At 43.2% G+C, this 18,914-nt stretch overlaps 1 protein-coding gene across 1 annotated transcript in view; it reads left to right on the forward strand.

The window, feature by feature from the left end:
* Window positions 1-18,914, forward strand: part of LOC141133251 (hepatic lectin-like) — a 38,904-nt gene that overhangs the window by 15,395 nt on the left and 4,595 nt on the right. Inside the window, exons 4-6 of the mRNA XM_073622513.1 lie at window positions 915-962; window positions 9,083-9,225; window positions 12,903-13,024. Coding sequence (XP_073478614.1) covers window positions 915-962; window positions 9,083-9,225; window positions 12,903-13,024 — 313 coding nt within the window. The remainder of the gene's footprint in view (window positions 1-914; window positions 963-9,082; window positions 9,226-12,902; window positions 13,025-18,914) is intronic.

Genomic DNA, 18,914 nt, shown 5'->3' on the forward strand with positions numbered 1-18,914 from the left:
TCAACATTCCTCAGGATCTCATAGGTAGAAGGATGACATCCCCCTTGCACCTCAGAACCTGAAGGTACATTTTTCCCCCTACAAGTTTTTCAAGTGTTTTTCAGTAAGAGGGGGCTTCATAAAAAGCAGAACTTGCCAGGGTGTTAGTCTGCCTTCATAGCTACCCTAAACAGCCAGAGCAAGGCATTGGGCTGTCAGATCCAAGAGCAATCAGACCTCTTTATGGCCAGCTACAAATTAGCCTACAGCTGTAAGCCTTTATGTTATAGTCACTAACGGCCACCAGGATTGTCTCCTGATCCTGCCATTTCAACAGGACAGAACAGAAATTATTTAATATAGGAACCTTTTAAGAGACAACTATTCAAAGTAGTTACTGAAAATCAATAGTGGATGGTAAAATTATATGCCCATCCTGCTGGTCTATTTATCAGAATCATTGCATGTACCCAGAATTCTGTGGTTGGGTAAGCATATAACCTTCTGCACTTCCTCCAAGGATGCAGTGCTTGGGTCTGAGCAGCCAATCACTAAGCCCCAACACTGCTATATTGGGGAGATAAAAAGCTCATTAGCTGTGTATGAAAAGTTATGTGATGAAGGACATCTGCAGACAATGGTGGGAGGAACACACATTCAAGTAAGGGGGAAATTATGTAAACTCAGGCATGTGAACTGGGGCTCCCACAGAAGAACAGGGTAGTGGGAAAGCATGGAGAAGGTAACTGTCAGTGGGAGTTTGTCCAGAGAACCTTTCACTTTGACCCACTTGGTCTTTTTTCTTTAATGATGGAATAGTTCTGTTTATTATTCCTCAGCTTGATCTCATGCAATTGTCATTTTTATATTTGGCATTGTGTTTTACATTTTTAGATTGTATATTGCACCTACTCCAATGCATTTTTCCTTTACAGTCAGCAAACTTTCTTCAGAAATGGATCAGCTACAATCAACATTTAAAAGTAAGACAACTAACATAACAAAGCACAAGTAATCAGTTAGAAAAATGTAGTTAAATTATCAAATTGTAAAGTGTATAAGGTTGTAAGGAACCTGTGAAATGACAAATAGCTGAATGGAAGAAATAAAACAATAATAAAAGCCAAGTAATAATAGATGAACCTTGCGAGCCACTTACGGATAAATGCCCAAAAAAATATCAAAATAGTGTATAACCAATCCTGTGTAACCAATCAGCTGCAAACACTCAATCACGTTTCATAATCGTGTAAGTGACAAATAGAAAAAATGTGTCTGCGCTAGATAAAAATTATCGTTTCAATAATAAATGCAAAAATAAATACGTAAAAAAAGTGTTATAGCTAACCAATAAATCAAAAAATAACCATAAGTACATAAATTTGTAAAGTGCTCAGTGCTATATCAAACATGCAATAAATGTGCTCAATCAGAAAATAGAATATCAAAAAATTCGATATAAGTGCTCAATCAAGAAATTGAATACAATATAAAAGGGAATATCTTCTTGTGAATCTAATAAAGTCCAAGACAATGTGCATCCAAAAATGTAAAAGTGCCCAAAAACATTGTCCATATTCAGTGAAATCCACACATCTTTCCTTCTGAAGGTGTATCACCATAAAACGTGCTAAAGTGTCTTCCAGTGTTCCCCACAAGCATATATGCTCACCTTCTTGCGTGTGACACAGTGGTTACACTCTGTCAAACCAAGCTTTGGAGACACTCCTGTGCTCTAATGGAAACCGCTGTGTAGATCTCCAATGCTCTCAATCAAGGTTATATATGCAAAAAGAAAAGAGACTCCATAGTGCAACATTGCATGATGTAATAAAACGTTTTATTGAGAAAAGACTAACTCCCCTTGTGGGGGTACTCACATACTGTGGGTGGGTTAGTGCACCATCCTAAACAGATTAAAAACGGCCGATCTCGTGGTATGGCGTGCGGTGCGGTGTGTCATACGAACTCTCCCTCTCTCTCTCTCTCTGCTGACAGCTCCGTCCAGACCCCTCCCCTACGCGTGTTCGGCACCGGGATCACGTGCCTTCATCTTTCCCCCTGATGAAGGCACGTGATCCCGGTGCTGAACACGCGTAGGGGAGGGGCCTGGACGGAGCTGTCAGCAGAGAGAGAGAGAGAGGGAGAGTTCGTATGACACACCGCACCGCACGCCATACCACGAGATCGGCCGTTTTTAATCTGTTTAGGATGGTGCACTAACGCACCCACAGTATGTGAGTACCCCCACAAGGGGAGTTAGTCTTTTCTCAATAAAACGTTTTATTACATCATGCAATGTTGCACTATGGAGTCTCTTTTCTTTTTGCATATATAACCTTGATTGAGAGCATTGGAGATCTACACAGCGGTTTCCATTAGAGCACAGGAGTGTCTCCAAAGCTTGGTTTGACAGAGTGTAACCACTGTGTCACACGCAAGAAGGTGAGCATATATGCTTGTGGGGAACACTGGAAGACACTTTAGCACGTTTTATGGTGATACACCTTCAGAAGGAAAGATGTGTGGATTTCACTGAATATGGACAATGTTTTTGGGCACGTTTACATTTTTGGATGCACATTGTCTTGGACTTTATTAGATTCACAAGAAGATATTCCCTTTTATATTGTATTCAATTTCTTGATTGAGCACTTATATCGAATTTTTTGATATTCTATTTTCTGATTGAGCACATTTATTGCATGTTTGATATAGCACTGAGCACTTTACAAATTTATGTACTTATGGTTATTTTTTGATTTATTGGTTAGCTATAACACTTTTTTTACGTATTTATTTTTGTATTTATTATTGAAACGATAATTTTTATCTAGCGCAGACACATTTTTTCTATTAATAATAAAAGCCAGTCATCAACGTTAGGAAATGATCTGCTAATCTTCAGGCATTATCCCTTTATTATTTATTCCAAATGAAGGCATAAAATGGGCCCTGGAGTGTTCATGTTTTTGCCTATGGAGGAAATCTGTGCATAAACTGACCAGCAGAGGATCCCACCAACATTTAATTTTAAGTTCTACATTAACTTTAAGCTGAACTCAAGCCAGACAGCTAAATACAGATGAAATACATTTACTGTATATGGAAGCTGTTTTACTTGCTAAAGGATTTGCATTCTGTTCACTCAGTCCTGAGGGACCTACACAACTCTGCCACACAGCACAGACCTGTGTGGCAATGCAGGAGATCTTTTTTTTTCTCAACTGTTGAAAAGTAACACTCAGAAGTCTTGACCCTTCCCCAGCCTGTGATGGGACAATGAAAGGAGAAACATAATACTGATGAGCTCATTCCACTATTACTCTGCAGCACAGCTGTTTGGCTCCTTGTGCTGCTTCTCCCCTTTCCAGTATAAGCTCTACTGTGGGAGGCTAATGCCAGGTCAAATTTAGGTACACACTCTGATCGCTATGGCTGCTGGATTTTGTCTGAACTCAGTCTAAACCCAAGTTAGCAGAACATATGGGAACCTATCACATGATCACATCCCTGCCAGTCCAATCAGCTGTGTCCAGGGCATTCCCCCCTAGTTGCACATACACATTGACCCAAGCAGCCATAAAAGGTCAATGATATCACAATCATTCCCACCCCTTTGTGTATGTGCAATTGTGGGGTGCAAAATGTTGCTGAGCTGTTGATTGAGTCAGTTGGGGTGTGAACATGTGAAAAACGTAATGGTGTATTAGTGAGCACAAGGCATCTTTTATTCTGCCTAAAGTTCATATTTAGCACTATTAGAAGGGTGACCACAGAGGGGTACTTTGTTTAAAATTTCAATTCCTCTTTAACCACTTGACCCCAGGAGATTTACCCCTCTTCATGACCTGGCCATTTTTTGTGATACGGCACTGCGTTACTGTAACTGACAATTGCGCGGTTGTGCAACGCTGTACCCAAATACGTTTTGTGTCCTTTTTTCCCACAAATAGAGCTTTTTTGGGGGGTATTTGATCACCACTGCGGTTTTTATTTTTTGCGCCATAAACAAAAAAAGATCGACAATTATGAAAAAAAAAACAACAATGTTTCTTACTTTCTGCTATAAAACATATCCAAAATAAACATGTAAAAAAATTAAATGTAGCAAAGGTCCCTTGATGCCTAATGGTGACCTCCAGAGTTAGGGACAGCTGACATCCAGAGTGGGTTACAAGGCATGGTGGGTGTACTGCAAGATGAAATGGTGGGCACCAGACACTTTTTGAATGCAAAGAGATTTGTTGTCTCTTGAACAGAACTGTGGGAGAGAGGGTTAGGGCTAGGACACCCTTAGGTAGATGCAATGTTAATTGGTAGACTCCGAGACTTCTGTAGGCAGACAGCTATACAGGTGAAGGCCTTCAGCCAGACACCGCTTCTGTATAGGTAGGACCGCTGTCTCCTATGGCAACAATCTTGTAGCAGTTACTAACGATAGTTGTATTCAACTATTGGCAACACAAACAGTTCTCCTCTTCCTTCACAGTCACCCACTGTGGGTCTTCACTCAACAAACTCCCAGTCTTTCACTAGACTTCGGATCTAATAGCCACTGGATCTTCTGAGCTCTTCCACTTTTAGCACTCAGTATCTTCCTCAAGCGTCACCCCCGCTTTCCTGCTGGGTCCCTGGTTTGGCACTCACAGATACTCTTTAAGCGGCCTACTGACCCTCTAGGTCCCTGTTTGCCCCCCCACTGATGCTCTGCAAGCGTCACCTCTGCTGTCCTGCTGGGTCCCTGGCTTGGCACTTGCTGAAGTTTTTCCACTTCTACAAGGTCCCTGGCTGGTGAGAAGACTGTTCTGGTGCTGGCTTCAGCAGTGGTTTCTTGTAATGAGGTGGACGGTCCCTTAGTGGCGACAGCTTCCCCTCCTACCTCCAACCACAGCTGGTTTACCATCCGGCTGAACCGCTACTTCTGGTTGGACTACAAACTAGCAGTCCTAACCCTACGCTGCTCTCCTGCTCCTGGAAAGGCCCTCAGGCAGCCTAGCAGCCAAATTTCCCTGGGTTTCTAGCCTAGCAGCCCGGGACAGCACAACACACATCCACCCACACAGCCGTCTAGGTGGCACAGAACCCCGATCACCTGACTCCACCCAAATATATAGGCTCTCTCAGCCAAGGGACAAAAGAAAATCCCTGCCCATTGGCTGAGACAACCCATCCATTCATTTCGAGCTTGCAAAGCCCCTGTCTTATCTAATGTCACTAGCATAGTGCAACCCAGTGACAGAAGTGAAAGGGTCCAACAAGTCCAGACCTAGAGAGGAATCAATCAATCTCCTAACAATTGGCCAAGGCAACTATCCTCTGGCAACTAAATTTGATAGCAACCATGCCTAAACATCACGGTGCTGCACAAATTTCATCACTTTAAGCCAATATGTATTCTACTACATATTTTTGGTAAAAAAAATCCCAATAAGCATATATTGAATGGTTTGCACAAAAGTTATAGCGTCTACAGACTATGGGATAGTTTTATAAAACTATAGCTGCTTTATAAAACTGAGCTGCCCAGTTTGTGGCAAGTCAAACATAATTTATACCATAACAGACCAGCTAGGAAGGCAGCGCTGGAGAAACTGTTGGAATTTGTGAAGACAGAGGTCCCCAGCGCAGACAGCGATTTTTTTGGACAGGAAAATTGGTAGCTTGAGGAGCACATACAGGAGGGAGCGTAATAAGGTCCTGGCATCCCAGAGGTCAGGAGCAGCAGCAGAGGACGTGTATGTACCCAGTCTGTGGTACTACAACAAAATGCGTTTTCTGGAAGACCAGACTGAAGTGAGGTCATCACTTTCCACACTTCCTTCTCCCCCAGCTGAGGCTTCCAAGGACCAACCTGGGCCTTCCATCCAGAAAGAAGTGGAGGAACCCAGCTTGAGGCAGGTATATAATTTTTCTACATATTTCTTGTCCTAAAATTAATGATGTTAACTAGATGTTATTATTGATAAGAAATTAATGATTAAACAAAAAGTGTTTTACATATCAATAGATAGTAGTGGCCAAAAATGATTGGGCCAAGAATGAAAAATGCTGGAGTCAGAATGATAGTCTTTTCTATTTATTAACATTCAATTTGCAACAGGCTGAAAATTGTGTGTGATTGATGAAGCAAAAACTAAAACTATGTCCCTTTTTTAAACACAGGAAAGCCTCAGCCAGGATGAGGGTCTGGAATGTGGCAGCCAGGAGGTGGCAGAGGGAAGTGGCAGCCAGGAGGTGGCAGGGAGAAGTGGCAGCCAGGAGGTGGCCGGGCCCAGTGGACTGACCCAATCCCAGGTCCCTTCCCTGCGCCTTCCACACAAAAGGCCCAGGAAGGGGAGGAACGTGGAGGAGGCAGCACTTGCCCTCATTCGGGATGCTCATGCGACCCTGAGAGAACCCCCCAGCGTTCAAGAGGGCTATGGCTGCATAGTAGCAGCGAAAATGCAGGAAATGGAGGAGGGCCAACGCCTCTTATGTGAGAACATCATTTTACAGACCCTAAATAAGGGGTTGAGTGGCCAAATGGCAGAAAGTACACACCTTTCTGAGTTCGTCCATCCTCCTCCACCTCCTCCACCTCCTGCCACAAGTCAACGAACAAAGCCACAGAGTGCAGGGAAGCGTGGAAGGGAGACAAGAGAGTGATGGCTTGGGTTTAGTCTGGTCTGACAGAAGAAGCAGGCTGTTGTGGTACCACAGCCTGGGGACATATATGTTATCTGCTGCTGTTCCTGATCTCTCGGAGTTCAGGACCAGATTGTGCTCCTTATTGTATGGACTCCTCAGGCTACCAATTTTCTTTTTCAAATAGTTGATGTGTGCCTTGGGGTACAAAGGCTTCGCAAATTTTTGCAGTTTCTCCAGCGTTGCCTTTCCTCTTTCTTTTGTTATGACCCAGAATAAATGGTAATTTTGTTTTCAACAAATACTTGCCTATGTGTTTTTATTAAAAAAGGACAGTTTGTTTGTGAGTAGGCAGGTACCTTTCAAAAATACAATGTCAAATTAACAAGGGACACCAACCTCCTTGAGGTTAAAAAATACAAGATAATAATGTTGTTGTGGTAACTTGACACACAAAAAATAAAAAAATAAAAATATGGAGTTCACTAGAAAATAAATTTAAAATAATCAAAAAAAAGGAGATCTTGATTTAAATAAAAAAAGGAAAAAAAAATACTATAAAACACAATTCTAAACATTATTGTGGAGATCTGACTTTAAAAACTAAAAATATTATTAAGGAGATCACAAGAAATAATAAAGAAATAAGTTTGTCAGAATTGTGTGAATATCAGCAGCAAAACAATTTCATTCTTCTAGCATTATAAAGAACAAAAGAATGCGCTGCATTAAAAGATCCATAAATTTACAGCGTGACGAATGTGCTATCTCCATTACGAACGCTAGTTTTACCAGACCGAGCGCTTCCGTCTCTGATTCTGAGCATGCATGGTTTTTTGCACCTCGAAAATGGAGAACCTGCTCTCAATCGTTTGCTGGCGGGAATTCCGCCAGCAACAGTCTGATGGAGCATACACACGGTCGGAATTTCCATCCAAAAGCTCACATCGGACTTTTGCTGGTGAAATTTCCGATCGTGTGTACGCGGCATTAGTGTTTGTCCTGGCACAGAGCGGCGGCCCTGCCGCAGTAAATGTACGGTGAGTGGTCCACAAATGGTTAAAAGTGTTGGCTGGGGGAGCAGGGGCTTATATTTAATGCTAAGTTAACCTTAAAGCAGAACTAAAGCCTCCTATATTTTAAAGCCAAGTTAGCTAGATGTCTTTACTTCTGTTTGATCTGCAGTTGGCATGGTGCTGTACATGTGATCAGCTATGACACCAGCCTTTTTATGGCTTGACAGTTGGTTTGAGAACTAATATAAGCACACTAGTAACTGTAACAGGTAAAATTCATGACATGCTTTGAATGTAAGGTTTTGGGAAACAGGTAAATGGGTGGGTTTAGTTCCACTTTATAGACATGATATGATTGCCGATTGCCTTAATCTGTAAGTCGGTAAAGAGACAAAACTTGTGGTTCAAAAGTGTCTGACACCAAAGTATCTGTGCTGATCTCCAGTGGCGTCTCCAGCTTTCATCTTTAGGGGGGGCACATGGGGGGACAGGGACAAAAGTAGGGGGGCAACTATAAAATGCAAATATATATATATATATATATATATATATATATATATATATATATATACAGTATATATATATATATATATATATATATATATATATATATATATATATCCTGGGGCCCTTTACTACAACCCCACAACGGCCCTTTCACGTGTTCTGCAGTGAGCTCCCTTCCTACTGTATTGGGGCCCCCCCAGGGTGGTAAAACAGGGTGGTAAAACAAGAGATATATGTCACCAGCATACCAAGAAAATATAAGGATCCAAAGCAGTGGGAGAACTATCAGGGTTGCAAAGGTTGTCTTGCCACCAGGCCCTGGTGTTCTGCCACTGTGGGGTTCCCCAGCCTCCTCTTGCTGTCCTGCCCCTGCTATTGACAGCGCTGGTCTGGCATCTCTTGGAATTTACAGGCTGGTTCTCCTGTCCTAAGGACAGGAGAAATCAGTCTGTTTTTTCAGTAACTGAGAGTCCTGGTGGAGTCCTTCCTGCAACTCGCTCTTCTCCCTGCTAATGAGGATGCAGGGGAAGGAGCAGATCGGGCGGCCGTGGTTGTGTGAGCGCTCGCATTATGCAGTGTCAGCGAGCAGAGGGAGGGGGGAGGAATCACCCGCAGGAGCTGACTGGGGACTCTCTTCCTCTTAGACATTGATTTTTTGTAAAAAAAAAAAAATTTTTTTTTTTAATTGGGGGGGGGGGGGGGGGGGGCACATGGTGGGGCACAGCATAATGTTGGGGGGGTCAGGGCCCCCTCTGCCCCCCCTAGGGACGCCATTGCTGATCTCAAGCTGTTTTAGCAGCAGCATTATAGCTAATGATGAAAGCCACCAGTCACAAGAGGTGGAACATGTGTCTGATGTCTGGGCTGAATATCCTAAAGTGTAAAGAGTGTTTTTCAGACTTTATTATTCTTTATCATTTGAGTGTCATTATTGCCTTTCTGGATTGTTCTAGACAAGAAGTGTCAAGATGACTGGATACAATTTGAGAACAGCTGCTATTACATAAGCAAGACCAAATTTGATTGGACAGAAGCCAGGACCATGTGCCAAAAAAAAGAAAGTGACTTGCTTGTAATTAACAGTGCAAAAGAACAGGTGAGATACTGTAAGGGCCAATCCCTCCAAATGAGGGACAGTTGTGGACTTCAACATTCAAAGCAGACTTTTTTATTGCTATATTAACCACTTGCCGCCCAGGCCAATTTTAACATTTTTCACATACATGTCAAAATCTGAATTTTTTGCTAGAAATTGTATATTTTATGAAAGCGGAGGCCCTGGAGAACAAAATGTTAGTTGTTCCAATTTTTGTTTTATTTTACACGATATTTGCGCAGCTGTTAATGTAATGAAAAATTTCTGTAAAAAATACACTTAAATTAATTTTAGTGCACACAAACACAATATCATTCCCAATTTTTGGGGGAAAATGTAAAAGACAATGTTGTGTCAAGTAAATAGATACCAAATATGTCAAGATTTAATCACTTGCCGATCGCCTAACTGTAAATATACGTCATTAATTTGACCTTAAATACCAAAATTATGGCAGCAACTAGCTGCCATAACGCCAGTATCTTTATGTACAGCAGGCAGCCAGTTTTCAGATAAAAGTGGTCTCAGCTGTGGGTCTGCCTGAAAAGTCACTTTTATAGGGCCGCAGGGGAGGTGCTCCCCCTCCCGCTGCTTCCGGGTGTTTCCCGAGCTTACCAGACCCATCGGTAACCTGGGAAACCATCCGGTGCTGCCGATCGTCAGGCAGGAAGCCGGGTGAGGGCAAGATAGCTCCCACTCGACTCTATGGCCTTGAAGGACCGGAGCAACGTCTGAAGTCACTTACACCTCCCAGCCTTAAAGAGATGGGTTTTTTTTCCCCTCTTAAAGGCAAAATGTCTTTTTTTCTTTTTTTTTTTTTTTTGCTTTCAAAGGTAAATGAGAGATCTGAGGTCTCTTTGACCCCAGATCTCTCAATAAAGAGGACCTGTCATGCCTAATTCTATTGCGAGGGATGTTTACATTCCTTGTAATAGGAATAAAAGTGATTAAAAAAAGGGACGGTGTAAAAGTAAAAACTAAGATAAATAAGATTTTTTTTCAAAGCATTCCATACTCCAAGCTCGCACACAGAAGCGAACACATACATAAGTCGCACCCACATATGTAAACGGTGATCAAACCACACGTGTGAGGTATTGCCACGATCGTTAGTGTGAGAGCAATAATTCTATCACAAGACCTCCTCTGTAACTCTAAACAGTAACCTGTAAAAATATTTAAAGCGTTGCCTATGGAGATTTGTAAGTCTCGTAGTTTGTCGCCATTCCACGAGTGTACGCAATTTTAAAGCATGACATCTATATACTCGGCATAACATCATCTTTCACATTATAGAAAAAAAATTGGCTAACTTTACTGTTGATTTTATTTTTTATTCATTAAAAAAATGCGTTTGAAAGACCGCTGTGCAAATACAGTGTGCAGTGGCATCGGGAGGGGGGCTGACAGGGGTTGGAGCCCTGAGTGTGCCCCAAAAAAGCCCCGGGTCTCGATAGTCCTAAATTCATTATTAGCCTCGAGCCATTTCCACAGGCAACAGGGAATGATCTTCCACTTATCCAGCGTGGCTGAGTGACGTACAAAAAGTCCCGCCTTCGGGACCCGGCTCCTATGATGAACGTCCCACTGGTCCAATGCCGAGACCGCAGGACGTGTGACGTCCATCATAGGTGCCACCGGGTCCAGGAGGAGGCGGGAATGACACTGCGGCCACACTGGGCACTGGGAAGTCCCCACTTGCGCTATGTAAATGGGCGGGCAGCAGAGCGGCTCTCCTATCCTGGCTCTCTCTCCCTGGTGCGTGCAGCTTGCTGTGGAGTGCTCGGAATGAGATGGGCTACACTACACAGGTAAGGCTGAGCTGCAGGAGTGTCAAGAGGTCACCTGTCACGGGGGGGTCAATGTATGTGTCAGCGGGGGTCAGTGTATGTGTCAGGGGGGTCAGTGTATATGTCAGGGGGGTCAGTGTATGTGTCAGGGGGGGTTAGTGTATGTGTCAGGGGGGTTAGTGTAGGTGTCAGGGGGGTCAGTGTAGGTGTCAGGGGGATCAGTGTATGTGTCAGGGGGATCAGTGTATGTGTCAGGGGGATCAGTGTATGTGTCAGGGGGATCAGTGTATGTGTCAGGGGGGTCAATGTAGGCATCAGGGGGGGTCAATGTAGGTGTCAATGTAGGTGTCAGGGGGGTCAATGTATGTGTCAGGGGGATCAATGTGTGTGTCAGGGGGTCAGTGTATGTGTCAGGGGGATCAATGTATGTGTCAGGGGGATCAATGTATGTGTCAGGGGGTCAGTGTATGTGTCAAGGGGGATCAGTATAGGTGTCAGGGGGGTCAGCGTATGTGTCAGGGGGGGTCAGCGTATGTGTCAGGGGGGTCAGTGTATGTGTCAGGGGGATCAATGTAGGTGTCAGGGGGATCAGTGTATGTGTCAGGGGGGTCAGTGTATGTGTCAGGGGGGTCAGTGTATGTGTCAGGGGGGTCAGTGTATATGTCAGGGGGGTCAGTGTATGTGTCAGGGGGGTCAGTGTATGCGTCGGGGGTCAGTGTATGTGTCGGGGGGGTCAGTGTATGTGTCCGGGGGGTCAGTGTATGTGTCAGGGGGGTCAGTGTATGTGTCAAGAGGGGAGAAATGTAGGTGTCGGGGGAGCAATGTATCTGTCAGGGGGATCGGTGTAGGTGTCGGCGGGTCAGTGTATGTGTCAGGGGGGTCAGTGTATGTGTCAGGGGGATCAGTGTATGTGTCAGGGGGATCAATGTAGGTGTCAGGGGGATCAATGTAAGTGTCAGGGGGGTCAGTGTAAGTGTTAGGGGGGTCAGTGTAGGTGTCAGGGGGATCAGTGTATGTGTCGGGGGATCAATGTAGGTGTCAAGGGGGTCAGTGTAGGTGTCAGGGGGATCAGTGTAGGTGTCAGGGGGATCAGTGTATGTGTCAGGGGGATCAGTGTATGTGTCAGGGGATCAATGTAGGTGTCAAGGGGGTCAGTGTAGGTGTCAGGGGGATCAGTGTAGGTGTCAGGGGGATCAGTGTAGGTGTCAGGGGGATCAGTGTATGTGTCAGGGGGGTCAAAGTAGGTGTAAGGGGGGTCAATGTATGTGTCAGGGGGGTCAATGTATGTGTCAGAGGGGTCAGCGTATGTGTCAGGGGGATCAATGTAGGGGTCTGGTAGGACAATTTAGTGGTCAGCATGGATAGGCACTGGTGAGCCAGCCAGCAACCAGCAAGTGAGCCCAACCCCCCCGCCAAGCAGTCAATCCCCCGCCGTTGCCGGTCTTGGACTTCGGGCTGAAGCCCCTGGTCTTTTTCACACCTAGCAACGCCCCTGACAGTGTGACATAAAATATTGCAATGACTGCCATTTTTTTCTCTAGGGTCTCTGCTAAAAAATATATATAATGTTTGGAGGTTCTAAGTCATTTTCTAGCAAAAAATACAGATTTTTACTTGTAAGCAACAAATGTAAAAAAAAAGGCCTGGTCTTTAAGTGGTTAAAATGGCCCATGCCTGTGGAAACGGAACAAACTACAGTACCTAAAATTACCCATACGCAAAAGCCCTCAGAGGTTAAAGCAACCGTGTCACTACAGGGATAAAACTGGACTGAAGATGTACCTGTAAAAGCTATTATATACACATTTTTTCTGGTGGTCCATGTGTTGAAAAGCTTCTGTAATGCTGTTTCCTGGCTTCAATTTCTGATGGTTGCCATTTTTTTAGCTTTTTATTGCCGGCAAAACAAATCCAACCTCCTTCAAGCGTTTCTGGCTTGGTCTGCACGATACCGATGAGGAAGGATTGTGGAAATGGGTGGATGAAACAAACTATGAAACATCTTACAAGTAAGTATATATGAATAACATAAACTGCTCTGATTTTCAGTTGAGAACAATCACAGTCATGAGAATCTCTTTACAAATAGTGTAATTTCTCTTTAAGGGAACACTGTACTCACCACTTTCTGTATAAAGTGTTGTCAAGATGTTGGTGCTTGCACTGAACTGTGTGCTCACATCTCCCCAGCTATGTTACAAGGGCTCATTGACTTTGCAAGTTTAATGCCCCATACACACGGTCGGACTTTGTTCGGACATTCCGACAACAAAATCCTAGGATTTTTTCCGACGGATGTTGGCTCAAACTTGTCTTGCATACACACGGTCACACAAAGTTGTCAGAAAATCCGATCGTTCTGAACGCGGTGACGTAAAACACGTACGTCGGGACTATAAACGGGGCAGTGGCCAATAGCTTTCATCTCTTTATTTATTCTGAGCATGCGTGGCACTTTGTCCGTCGGATTTGTGTACACACGATCGGAATTTCCGACAACGGATTTTGTTGTCGGAAAATTTTATATCCTGCTCTCAAACTTTGTGTGTCGGAAAATCCGATGGAAAATGTGTGATGGAGCCTACACACGGTCGGAATTTCCGACAACAAGGTCCTATCACACATTTTCCGTAGGAACATCCGACCGTGTGTACAGGGCATTAGAGGTAGGAGTCAGAGAAAGGGGCAACCCCCCCTGGGTTTGGGATTCCTGGTGTGCTCTGGAAGGTAGCTTTGGAGACTCCCAGGCAGAGTAGGGTGCCTGTGTTCCGTCAGATTAGGCGACCCATCAAATCTTGTAACGGAAGTGATGTTCTGCCACAGTCATTTTGGTACACCACACACTCAGCCGCAGTAAGCCTACAGTTGAAGTTGTCAAGCAGACATCTTTTTACACCCACCGGAGTCTTGCATTTCACACTTTTTTTTACCAATTAACTGAGCTTATATCATCAAATATAGTATTTAGAAGCCCGTGACACTGTTTTGTTGTTGAATTTTAAAAGCAGCGGTCTTTTGTCAGATTAGCAAACCTTTGAGATCAGCATGCTTGCCGCTGCTTTTAAAATTCAACATCAAAGCAGTTTCACAGACTTCTAAATACTGTATTTGACGATGTAAGCTCAGTTTAATGGTAAAAATAAGTGTAAAATGCAAGACTTCGTGGGTGTAAAAAGATGTCTGCTTGGCGACTTCAGACTGTAGGCTTAGTGTGCCTGAGTGTGGGGTGTACCAAGACAGTCGTTATGGAACGTCACTTCCATTACAAAATCTGAAGGGTCGCCTAATCTGACGGAACACCTGCACAAATATCCTGATGGCACGTCATACAGCAAGTATTGAATGCAGTGCCACCTTAATGTGATGAAAGAGAGAAAGACAATCACTGGGCCACCAGCTGCTGGCCATTTTTTTTCTTACTACACAAGATAAACAAATATCAGAATATTATTTTATCCACTCTAGCAAGGGGAGGAATGGGAATCTTTGGCCTGGGGACAAACATAACTACATGGGTATTTCGAGTTAGGGACACATTTCTGTGGACAAAAGAATGTGTACCGAAAAACGTGTACCATGGTGCCTCATTAAATGGTGAACATGGTGAAAGGTGGTTGTTCCTAAAGGACATATTGTGGCACACCTTTTCACATCTTTCCGTATCAGCTTTTTTTTATTCTGCCACATGATATCTTGGAGCAAAAAAAATGCTGTGACTGCAGGTCCATAGTTCCCAACTTTCCCTGATTTTGAGGAACAAATTCCCTTTGTCCCTCTTTCCTCCTCATTTGCCCTGTTTGCCCCTCATTTTGGTCTTATCTATTTAATTGTATATAAAATGCACTACATATGTATCAAAAAGTGTTAAAACCTTTCATCCAATTTCTAAATTGCTGCATTTGTAAATTCCAAAAGCCAATATAAAGGAATAGTAGTGGTAAGAATGCACTTGTGGGTTTAACCAATCTTTTTTTTTTGTACAATTCTCTTTTAATGGGGGCATGGCAGGGTGTGTGTCCTATGCCTACATACTTTTGCTAATAGGTGTCCATCATTCCCATCTGAGAAAGTTGGGAGGTATGCAGGTCTAAATGAGGAGCTTGAAGCTATATATTGTTCACCATATGTCACTTAACTCACACTGATCAGTATCTGAATGGTGCAGTATCTTTCCCTAGGGCCACTAGCCCAATAAATCCTTTTAATATTGGTTCAGGAGGCAAATGCTCCCCATTTCTAGTCCACTAGTATGGCAGGTATGTACTACAATGCCTTGCACACTGGAGCACCAAGGCTCTGGACACTTTACAACTAGTGCATTAAAGCCCACACAATATTTTTCTTCATACTTTCTGCATTGAACAACTACATTTTGGCAGAATACTTTCATTGTTTTTATTTTATTTAAATGGGTTGTAAAGGCATAATGTTTTTTATTCTGCATGCTATGCGTTAAGATAAAAAGCCTTCTGTGTGCAGCAGCCCCCCTCAGCCCCCCTAATACTTATCTGAGACCCATCTCTGTCCAACTAGTGTCTTGGCCATCTAAGACTCTCCCTCCTGATTGGCTGAGACAAAGTCAGCCAATCAGGAAGGGGGGGGGGTTGGGGCCATGCCCCGGCCCCTTGTCTGAATGGATACAGGGAGCTGTGACTCAGCTCACATGCCCCCATAGCAAGCTGCTTGCTGTGGGGGCACTCGACAGGAGGGAGGGGCCAGGAGCACAGAAGAGGGACCCAGGAAGAGGAAGATCTGGGTTGCTCTGTATAAAACCACTGCACAGAAGAGGTAAGTATAACATGTTTGTGTTTTTTATAGAAAAAAAAAAACAAGACTTTACTATCACTTTAAGTATGCTAAATTATTGTTTTGTTTTTGATACATTAGTAGTCTTTGCCACAAATGAACAGCTAAAAAAATGTACCACTATTCTGATAAACCGACATTAAAAGCCATTCTAATGGTCATGTTGCAGAATTTCCTGGGCACCTGCAGGTCACTATAGCTGATTATTTTATTATGACCAAGACAAAAAATTGAATATGAAATATTCTATATCAATACTGTATATCTGTATAGGAAGGTGGTAAGTGGAGCTATTAGCTCATTTTCACATGTTTTCCAGGCTTCTATGCAGAGCTCAATAGCTGAAATTTACACACAAACATGAATAAGTCATAGCAATGACTCCCCTTTTAAGTCATAAATAACATGCCTAAAATAATGCCTAAAATAATACTTTGGCTATGGTCTCACTTAAGAAAAATGAATTGTGCTCTGGAAAGCCTTCATCTCTTAATAAATGTTATTTTCTACAGAAATAATTGTATACATAAAGTAAAAATGATAGAAATCTTACTTTCAAATTTTTGAACTTTAACCACTTAGAGGCACTTTCACTCTCTTCCTGCCCAGGCCAATTTTCAGCTTTCAGCTCTGTCGCACTTTAAATGACAATTGCGCGGTCATGCAACACTGTAACCAAATGACATTTTTTGTCATTTCTTTCACATAAATAGAGCTTTCCTTTGGAGGTATTTAATCACCACTTTTTTTTTTTTTTTGCTAAACAAATAAAAAAAGGCCAAAAAATTTGAAAAAAAACAAAAACATTTTTCATAGTTTGTTATAAAATTTTGCAATTTGATGCACTGATGGCCACTGATGGGATGGCACTGTTGGGCACTGATGGGCACTAATAGGTGACACTGATGGGGAGGCACTGATTGATAGCACTGATGAACAATGATTGGCAGCACTGGTGGGCACTGTTGGAACTGCACTGGTAATCAGACACTGATAATCACTGCTCACATTATCAGTGTCAATGTCCCTTTATTACAAGCCGGTTATCGGCTCTCTTTTTCTCTCCTCACGCTGTCAGGAAAGAAAAGCCGATAACCGGCCTGTGTTGACATCCGTGATCAGCTGTCATTGGACATAGCTGATCACGTGGTAAAGGGCCGCTGTGATGAGCCCTTTATCCCAATCTGTGATCAGCTGAATCCAAAGGACTCAGTCAATAGGTGCCCTCCCGGCAAAGTAAGCCCGTGCTGTAGCCGTCATTCAGCTATAGCACGAATGGGAAGGGGTTAAAAAAATAGAAATAAAATTGATCCAAATCCATTTTAGGTTTCCTTTAACTGAACTTGCTCTGTAATATTGAAGATGTTTTTTAACTCATCCAAGTGGTGAAAAACATTACAGAATAAGTTCAGTTGAATGTGACCTACTGCTACTAGTTATAGCATGAACAGCACATGGCTATCAGGTGTTCTGGTAAGCAAGGAATTTACAACAAGCTGCTAATGACATTGTGATTCTCGGCTCACTGATAGTTTCAAGTGCAAATAGGTTAGTTGTTTCCTGAGCTGTATCACGCTGAGTTGTAGAAGCAGCTGCAATCACAATGAACGCTTAGCCGTTATAATTTAGTTAGCGTTTGGCGTATTCAGGCTTAGAATGATTTAGTGATTTAGTGTCCAGAGGTCACTGAAACCGAGATGCTCAGGCCAAATTTAACAGTGTTAGTATGCATTGGTTAACTTAAAAAGAACTTTGTGACTACTGTTTCTAAAATAGTAGATTAGTAGCAAAATATTGTCTACATTTAAAAATATTTTAAGAGCATATAATGCTTTCTTTCATTATAGGCTGACTATACAGTATATCATTTTTTTAATACTGTATCTGTCAATCACACTATGAAAAAGAGGCACACAGCCATCTTCAAGCAGCAATAACAACAGCAGGCCAAAAGGTAATTATATACAAATGAACCTCTGCCTTTCCGATAGGCCCTATTTATATTTACAATTACCCTCTCGTTATCCATTACAAGTGGTAGAGAAATCTAAACACTACAGAATACACATCCATAATGATTTACTAATTTTGTTGTAATGAATGTGCAACCAATTCTATCATAAATGTAAAATAAACTTCTAGTGTGGAGTAATCTCCCCCTACACCTGATTGGAAGAATTAATGTGATATTTCTCCTTAAATTTATTATGTATGCATAATAGCTCCTCATTTAGACCTGTTATTTACCGTGTGCTGTGCAGGGGGTCCGTGTGCTGTGCAGGGGGTCCGTGTGCTGTGCAGGGGGTAAGTGTACTGTGCAGGGGTCCTTGTGCTGTGCAGGGGGGCCGTGTGCTGTGCAGGGGGGCCGTGTGCTGTGCAGGGGGGCCATGTGCTGTGCAGGGGGGCCGTGTGCTGTGCAGGGGGTCCATGTGCTGTGCAGGGGGTCCGTGTGCTGTGCAAGGGGGCTGTATAATGTGCAGGGGGTCCGTGTGCTGTGCAGGGGGTAAGTGTACTGTGCAGGGGTCCTTGTGCTGTGCAGGGGGGGCCGTGTACTGTGCAGGGGGTCCGTGTGCTGTGCAGGGGGCTGTGTAAAGTTTTTTTTCTTGAAACTTCCCTCTTCAAATTAGGGTTTGTGTTATACGCTGAGAAATATGGTAAATGCAAATGAACTATTTTATGCAAAGTTTATTGCAAACGGCATACTTTACATTTTGTCACATGGATGACAAATCTAAACAGGTGTTAAATCACTCTGCCTTTCATATCTGAAGGCCAGTTAAAAAAACTCCAGGAAGCTGAAATATATGTCAGGAACATTGTAAAGTACATTACATATTATTGGTAATAAAGGTTGTCTGACACTTCCCAACAAGAATTCTCTTGCCTTTGTGGCTGTGTGTGCTAAAGACACAGCGTAGGGAGAAGGAACGCACCAAATCCTACAACATCCAAGAGTTCACGAGAACGCAGACTGAGGACGTGCACTTCCTGCGGTGTCTGAGAGATTGCGAGAAGGCTGACTGAGGACGTGCAGTCCCGCGGCATCGGAGTTGAGAGATCCAGAGATCCCAGTGGTCAGGGGCCACAAGAGAT

The sequence above is a fragment of the Aquarana catesbeiana genome, linkage group LG03 (genome assembly GCF_042186555.1).
Source record: "Aquarana catesbeiana isolate 2022-GZ linkage group LG03, ASM4218655v1, whole genome shotgun sequence".
In the NCBI taxonomy this organism is placed as follows: Eukaryota; Metazoa; Chordata; class Amphibia; order Anura; family Ranidae; genus Aquarana; species Aquarana catesbeiana.